The 8884-nt window shown below is 35.6% G+C and overlaps 1 protein-coding gene across 2 annotated transcripts in view; it reads right to left on the bottom strand.

Annotated features, from left to right (window-relative positions):
* Positions 1–3166: 3166 nt before the first annotated feature.
* Positions 3167–8884, bottom strand: part of LOC136852526 (putative leucine-rich repeat-containing protein DDB_G0290503) — a 22307-nt gene continuing 16589 nt past the window's right edge. The window contains exons 3-4 of one of the 2 annotated variants that reach the window (XM_067127238.1): positions 6701–7238; positions 3167–6568 (exon numbers count right to left, since the gene is read on the bottom strand). In XM_067127238.1, the coding sequence (XP_066983339.1) occupies positions 4407–6568; positions 6701–7238 (2700 nt within the window). In that variant the 3' untranslated portion in view covers positions 3167–4406. Of the gene's footprint in view, positions 7239–8884 lie in introns of both variants that reach the window. The other variant, XM_067127237.1, reaches the window with a different exon arrangement.

Below are 8884 nucleotides of genomic sequence, written 5' to 3'. Positions count from 1 at the left end.
TTGGTAAGTACATATAAAACTTTATCATAAAAATGTAATTTTTATATAAGTAACTTTCCAACTAATTACACAGCTGAATCCCACATTGAGAGGAGGTTGGATACATGGACATATTCTATTCCAAAACATTAAGTGTCATGTAATGAATTCAAAATAGAAGTTTCCAGCATTGAATACAATGCTTGTGGTTCCTTGTTAGTTAAGAGAGCAGTGCTCAACTTAACCTGTAGTGACGTGCCAGTAAAGCATTGGAATGCCTCTACTTAGGTGGGAACTTTACAGCGAAGGAATATCTGATGGCTAGCAAAGTATCAGAGGGAGCTTCGCAGCGAATGAGCTATCCGATGGGTAACAAAGCTTCCGTAAGTGCCTGTTAGGAACAATCGTTTGCCGATTGTTCCCTTAGTGGGTTGTTGCCTCCTTGGTTTTTGTTTGTTTTTCTTGCTGGCGAGTTGACGTCTGTTTGATGGCGTCGGTCAGGTTCGTAGCAGCAACGAATCGGGTCCAGGGTAGCAGCGAGTCAGTTGGGGTAGCAGCTGCAGGTATTCGTACCGAGTCGGAGTCAGGTCCTGGCAGCAGAGTAGTGTTTTTCTTGAGGACGAGATGGTTGCCGTGTCGGCTCTGTCATGGTCGTCGTAACTGGAGGAGGACGTCAGTACGTTTCTTGGAGGACGAGATGGTTGCCGTGTCGGCTCTGTCGTGGTTGTCGGTACTGGAGGAGGACGTCAGCATTGTGCGTGAGGAAGAGATGGTTGTCGTTTCGACTCTGTCGGAGTTGTCCTGCAGTGTTCCTTTGAGCTGCCAGTTTATGTATTTAGTTCTGCTGCCTGGGTATTGTTTATATTTTTGAATGGCTTATTAATTTGCTTTCGTAATGTTTACTGATTTGGTTTTATATGTAGATTTTCCTGACTCGGTTTAATGCCTATTGTGTTGGTCATTTGTAATGTCTGTTGAGCTGCTCATCCTTATGATGCTTTTGGTCATTTATATGTTCATTTATGTACTGACTCTTAATTTATTTTATTGCTTTGATCATTTATTGTTCTGAATTTGTAATGTAATTATTGTGCTGCTAATGTTTATGTTTTTGACTCGTTTGTTTTACTTGTAATATGTCTATTTAATTTATTCTAAATTGAACCAAGTGATTCACTGTAAATATGTACTGTATATATAGCTTTATTGTAAATAAATTAATTTTAAGGTAACTTTTTTGGTTTTGTTCAGCTCCTCCCTCCTTTGTCACCTCTCGTCAGTCATTTCAGCCCAATTGCTTGTTTATTTTAAAGAACCTGTCGATCTCGAGAGGCGAGATCGTAATAGTGCCCTTGCCCTGGGCACAGTACCAATATAAACACAACCAGATAAGATTGTCACCTTCACTGAAATAAAAACACAGATGTTAGAACAGCTTCTACCTCTTTAGCACCTTCACTGAAATAAAAACACAGATGTTAGAACAGCTTCTACCTCTTTAGCCTTCATGTAATATGTTCCCCTTATGTCTATTCTACAATCGGCCTACTGGAAGTGTTACTGATCTTCGCTTCTCTCTATTTTTGCAGAAAATTTAAATAGTGTTAAATCTCTGCAGTACCTTTGGTGATAGTATATTTGCACTTGGGTCTTTAATACGTACTCTTTTTAATTTGTATTTTCATCTTTAATATTTTTTTAACTTGTACACTAGAGTATACAGTATTGTTTTTTGTTCTGCTTTATCGGTTAAATGATTAATTTGATTGAGTACATTGTTGGTTATGGGTTTGTATATAAGATTTCTTTGTGTTAACTCATTAAACCCTCTTACTTTGTCAGTTACAATTCAGCTTCTATTATGAATATTCCAGTTCTATCTTGAAGTACTTTTAGTTATATAAAAATACTTTGTTGTGCTATATATGTAATGTGCACACTTTTGATCTTGCATGGTCATTCTGGCCACAGTTGGTTCACCGAAGAGTCACTGTTTTGTGATCATTTGAGCCACCATGTGCACATCTGGAGTTACTACCACACTATTCATTTTTATTATTGGAAACATGATTATTCTCTGTACTCACTGTGTCATGTTTCGTTACTTCGACTTTTTTTTTAGTTATATATAGATGACATTGCAAGATAACTCACAAATTGTTTTTTTTTGGTTATCTAAGGGCAATATCTATTTAACAGGTACTTGTCAGGTCATGACAAAGATATTTCGTTTTCATTTTCCAATATTTAGAACCTTGGTAAATTCTTATCTACAAACGGAGACTCAAAATGGGTCCAGGATGGATCTTGTCTGAATTTACACTTTATTTTTTTATATTTCCTATTACCTTCTGCAAATTCTTTCAGAAAAACACCATAATCTTTGGAAGCTTGAATTTCAAGTCAATGGTGCATGAAGGCCTCTTCTATATAAAGCGGGTTCATCTGAATAACAATATCTCAAAAGGTCCTATGTTATTTCTATTTTTCAACTGATCGGAAGACGACAAAGGGAAATATCATAGGAACACCAGAGTTGAAGGTTGCGGATTACATATTCATGGTACAGAAAATATAAAATTCAAAGATGGGTTCCCTTCACCCAAGGGAACCCTACAAGAGCAGCAGCAACATTTCTATCGTTAAAAAGGCAGCTACCCAGGGTGACTTACCTAAATATACACCTTATGTTCAGTGTTCAAGGATTATTAGTCCATTGAGATTGGATCCAGACCTGATGGCAAGGACTGAGACTAAAGTTTTCCCTTACTGTATTTGGCAATGCCAGGTAGTCCAGTTTTGCAAGTGAAGAGACATAGCATCCAACTCCAGTCTGATTCAAAGTTTCAGGAGCAGAATTTTCTGTAATCCAAAAAATTTTAGTCTTCCTGATATTTTCTATTTTGAACGAAAAAAAAAAAAAAAAAAACAGAAATAAAATTGTTACTATGACTACAAGGAAGTCTGAGCACGAGTTGTTGTCAGCAGCTGAGGTGCTAGGATGCTTCTCAGTTGCCATCCTGTAAGACCACCAAACATGACAACAGGTCATTCATTGGAGTACTTACCTCCCACTATCAACTGGTACTGAATGTTAGTCACTGGCACTAAGTATACATTTCCTGTTTATAAAAAAAATAGAGCAACGTGGAACTTTCAGCTCATGTAAGACAAAGAAATTGTTAGGCTAACAAAAAATGAAGAATATCTATATTTTAACTGCAGAAACTAACTTCCATATTAGAAAAAGTACCTCACCACATCAAAGCCCACAAGTTTTAGTACTAGTGAATAATTGTGGCTACTGACATGCCTGTTGGTTTTCCTTCAACAATCAAGGTTTGGTTTAGGTTTAACTGCAAACCTCTCGACACTGAATGGATAAGCAGAAAACAAATAGTTAAATGGCCATAAGATGTCACAATCAGAGAATTTTATCCAGCACAAAAACATCAGTTTACCATTATTAAAGAGAATCTCAAAATTCAAATTTAATCAACATGCACATTTAATTAGACATAGTAAAAAAAAATGATAGCACAAAGTGCAACACACTATTCCCTTGCAAAAATCAAATTACAGTAAACAATTCTCCTTTACATCCAATATAAATTCAGTAAAACAAAACAAAATTTATGGCAAAAAATGCAAAATACTATTTCCATGCAAAAATCAGATTACAGTATGCAATTCTCCTTTACATCCAATATAAATTCAATGGAAATTTTTACTTCAAACAAGTGTTTGAATAAGAATCATAAAACTTGATACAGTAGTTATTTTTCATGAAAACAATGAACATTATATCCCTGTAAATTATAAAAAACTTAACAGAGCTCAACGAATATAATTAAATCATAAAAAATATTATTCGTTCTTAACTTGTACTACAAATGCACAGCTTATAACTTGTGGTTGTCAAATAAAAAAAAAATTCCAGCTCAAGTTACACTGGCAGGGAGAATCAAATTATTTTTTTCACAATTTGAGTACCACAGCCTTAGGTACAACAACAAAAACTTGAAATCAGAATAGGCCATAGGTTTTAAGTTAAATTTGTAACTTATATTAAATACTGCTATTAAAGCAAGGAAAAAGAGAAGAAACAAACTTTAACAAAACATACCAACTTATAAGAATAAAAATTCTCATCATAATGGAAGAGATACTTTAGCGACAACAACTTGTTTACTCAAATTAAAACCACTCTTTAACAGCAACTGTCCTTCTATAGATATTTAAAAGTCCCTGTAGCAATTTAACATGTAAACAGCCTCTTTTATCATATCAAAGATTACAGTTCCATAAGTAATACAGTACACATTTGCACATCTCAGTTCTTGCTGTCATATTATGCTGTACAGTACTGAGAGAACTTATTCTATAAATTAATGAATTTTGCCTTAAAGCAGTTACTCAGAATAACACTATATATACTTATTATCCATGATATCTGAAAGTTTCTTAATCTTTTCCATATATACATCACAATACTTACTGTACAAAGACATGTGCTGATCTAGTTCATTCATACTATTGTCATAATCTTTTTTAACATGGGCAATTAGTTTATCCTTCTGTCTTTGCTCAACTTGGAGTTGTTCTTTTGCCTGTGTACATAAACGTTTCTCTCTCTGAACTTCACACATCAATTTGGTCATTTCTGCCAAATGGTTACAATGGAATTGGTCAATAGTCTGAGTGCCAACAGTGGCTAAAATTTCTGACCTCATCTCCTTCTCAAAAAGACTCTGTTCTAACTTCTCGCTCTTTGCCTTTTCACTCCAAAAAGCTGCTTCAATTTTTTTACACTTCTCGTTCTGAGATTGTAGCTTTTCCTGCAGGATATGTACACAGTCTATTTCCTGTGCAAAATCCGTCCCTGGATCTGTCAGCAATGTAAGTCCTAACTTCTTTTGCAATAAAAATTTACCGTTTTTCAAAAGTGTTAGCTGCTCTTTCAGTACATCCTTCTCTTTGTTCACACTATCAACCACCCATTTCCCAAAGCGAGCTTTCTCACTGATGGCGCTCAGATGGCTGCACTCTTTTTCCTTCATTCTCCTTTGTAAATGCACAATAGTTTCTTCCTTAGTGCGTAGTTTTCCTTCTAGTTGGCTACATCTACTCTTATGTTCTATTAGGACATTCCTGAAATTTTGATTTTGCTGCATCTCTATAAGTAATTTACTGTTAAGAGCACGGACAGCTTTTATTTCCTGACTGAAATCAGTAAAACTAGTCTCAAAACAATCTAGGTCAAGAAAATCTGGGGAGTGAAGACATAATTCCATTTGCAGCAATAAGCGGCTTTTTTCAATTCCTCTTAGCTTCCTTTCTAGATCATCTTTGGTTTGAGAAACAATCTGAAATTTTGACTTCCAAGTAGTCTCTTTTGCCTTCATGGTTTCAAAATTATGCTTTTCAAAGTCATTAAATTTCTGCTTTAAAAAGTTCAGATCACTCTTAAGACAATCTATTTCCTGATTTCTAGCATCTATTAAAAGTTCCATGTGCTTTTTCAACACTTTTTCTTTTTCCGAAGCTGCATTTACCTCATACCCTTTTACACCAGGGTCTGACCTCCGACCACAACAATTTTCTTGGTTTATAGTACTAAGGTTATTACTATGGGCTCCGTTAACTTTCTTTTCAGATCCAAAATTGGTATCTTCCTTAACATTTTTTAAAAATTCTTTACTTTTACTTATCTTGCTCTTTGCCACTTTGTCTGAATTCTCTTGCATGTTTGTGAGGAAAGCAGTCATATTTTTTGTGTATGAAATATGATGGGCATGCTTTTCTTCAGGATTTTTTGTATCCACACAAGGAATTTTGCCAGTTGTCTCTTTGGCTACAAGACCATGATTTACTTCTTGATCCACATTCCCTTGGGAAAGATCTGAAACAGACATTATGCTAGGCCAATTGTTTTTTTCGTACACCAAATTATTGCTTCTGTGAGCACTGTTGTTATAACCACTGCCTTCAGCTTTTCTAATCTTTGTGTCAGATTCTTGTACCTCCCGTACCAGCTGAACTGGTGAGGTGACAGAAACTTTCTCTAAAACATTGTGAGTTGTAAATTTCCTGTTCTTCATATTCTTGGCAATAAGAGTTTGGTTATCTTTAAAAGCACGTCCAATTCCTTTATCCTCCCGTTTAGACACCTCACTTTCCTTACATGATGATTCATCAACACTGCTATTACCAAGTACCTTTGGTTCTTTATCAGCGACTCCTATTTTTTGGTCCTGACAATCAACACTGTGTTTGTTTTCAGGAGAAAAATTATTAACATGACTGTTAACCTTTCCCAATGATTTAACAACACCACTGGTTAAAGTTTCAGCAGGGGTACCTGCTAAAGATGTTTGTGAATCTTCATTCCTGATTTCTGATGTCAACATACCTGCATTCATGTCTGAGATAATTAAAGGGGTCTCCTCTTCATTTACTGTGCATAAATCTGTACAAGAAGATACTGAACCATCAACCTCCATTTCCTTGGAAGTTAAGACTAACTTGTTTTTTCTGTCGCTGAATGGCTTGAGTGTACATACATCTTTGTTGTAACCCTGATCACTATCTGAAGGAGGACAGGCATTGGTTTTTTTAAATAATATATCAGATGTAACTTCTATTACTGTAAATGGCACAGAATCCATTGTATGAACATCAAAATTAGAAAGGTCTTCTTCTATTAAAGATGATGACTTACCCAAAGGCTTAAACTCACTTGATATACTACACTGAGTTGACACTTGCTGTCTGCCTCTTCCATCTGATGGTATACAAGGAGTTGATGCATTTTTCCTACTATCATCCAAATTACCTGTATTACAAGGTGACTGACACAATCCTCTGTCACTAGGTGCACTGATCTTTGTTATTTCTCTGACTGGTGGCTTGGATACTCTCCTGGCTGAAGTTTTCACTACTGCTAACTTATATGACCTAAAATCACCACAGAAGTCTTCGCTGTCTTGCCGTTGTGGTATTTTAGGACTGTTTACATCAGTTACTTTATGAATCTTCAATTCCTCCTGTATTGAATAATTAGTTAAATTTTCATTAAGTTCACTTTTCTCTGGAGGTGTCACATGATTGTTAATGCAACTTGCTCCTCCAGTTTCATTCTGCTTGGAACTGTCGAAAGTGTCCATCCCCTCTTCTACATTATTTTTCATCTTTTTGACCTGACACTCTGATGAACTACGGAGTGACTTTCTTTTTAGACGACTACTATCCATTCTACCCTGAAAATTTACAAAGCAGTGCCTGTGTATTAGAAATCATAGTAACCCAATTTACATTATGTATCAGACAATATGATCTGCAATAGTTATTTTTACTTTCTGCTTTTTATATTTATTGGAAGTTTTGAGTAAATAAGGAGGTTCAGTACAGTATATATACACAAGCGTGCACCGTGACAGATCATAAGCATAAAAAAATAAAAAAATGCGCGTAGAGACCCATTGTCTTTACAAACAATAAAGGTCATTTACACGAGTGTGTACATACTCCATGATACCTAACAACGCATTCTAAATAAGGTACCATAAGTCAGTAATTTTTTTTACAAAACAAATATAGCAAAACTGCTTTTATAATTCCACTTGCATTACTATTTACCACATTTATCTGTCACGATTTTGTCATGGAGTACATCAGTCCTCAACACAATGATCAATAAAGAAAAAACTAATAAAAATAAAAAGCCTGAGAATTTTGGAGACCATAAACTTTTCACAGAATCCATTTCTCCGAAGCATACACAGTGTGAGCCAATTCCTTAAGTCCATTGCTTACCCTATATGGAGGGGATGGCACCAATATAATTACTTGGGCATTGTTGTAGAACAAACCTGCCTGATGAGACAAAGAGTGATGTAAGACTGCAATGATCCCTATCATAATTTGTCAACATGTAAACCAGAAAGACTGCAGAATCCTACCACCAGAACCAAAACACCTCTGAAATCCATGGGTCACCTCTTGAAGAGTGGTTCTGCCACTGAGATATCAATATGTATAAAGTATTCATATTAACATCTCTAGATCCATACATTTTTGCACAGGTGATGACACCAGAAGGAGATGCTGAAGGCTGGCTCCCATAAGGAGCAGTAAAAAACTGATTTGTACTATTGGAAACTACAGCATAAGGTTATGTACAGCTTGGTTCCATATTTTTGTGTTAAACTTTTGACTACATTGCACTGTTAGTCCTACTCTTGTAATTTTCATAATTTCAGACTGTTCTTAGTTGGTTAACTGTAAAATCCACTGCTGAAATTCATGTTGTCTAGCATTAAGCTCCCTAGGGCTGTAAGCTGTTAATGAGGCTTTTATACTACCTAATTTTATCATAAAAAATTACATTTTTATGATATAAGTTACTTATATAAAAATGACATTTTTATGATAAAATAAAGCTTTTTATATACTTACCCAGTAATTACAGACGGGGCCCACCCACCATTCCTCGCATGAACATGGAGCATAAACAAAAATGAAGCTCTTGGCTGAATTGTTCCTCTCTAGCTGCCCAGTTAGAAAGTGGGCGCGGTTAACTTAACTAAGAGTTTCTAACTAGACAGCAGCTTCAATTTATGTAGATGACTAACCGCGCCCACTTTCGGGGTAAGAGAGAGGAACAATACAGCCAAGAGCTTCATTTTTGTTTATGCTCCATGTTCATGCGAGGGGATGAGGGTGGGCCCCGTCTGTAATTACTGGGTAAGTATATAAAAAGCTTTATTTTATCATAAAAATGTCATTTTTATATAAGTAACTTAGCTTTATTTTATCATAAAAATGTCATTTTTATATAAGTAACTTACCCAGTAATTACTTAGCTGAATCCACATTGGGGGGGTTCATGGACATCTTGTACCCC

Source organism: Macrobrachium rosenbergii, chromosome 25, assembly GCF_040412425.1.
Source record: "Macrobrachium rosenbergii isolate ZJJX-2024 chromosome 25, ASM4041242v1, whole genome shotgun sequence".
NCBI classification, from domain to species: Eukaryota; Metazoa; Arthropoda; class Malacostraca; order Decapoda; family Palaemonidae; genus Macrobrachium; species Macrobrachium rosenbergii.
The sequence above is the reverse complement of the archived record's forward strand: the minus strand, read 5'-3'. Positions and strand labels throughout refer to the sequence as shown.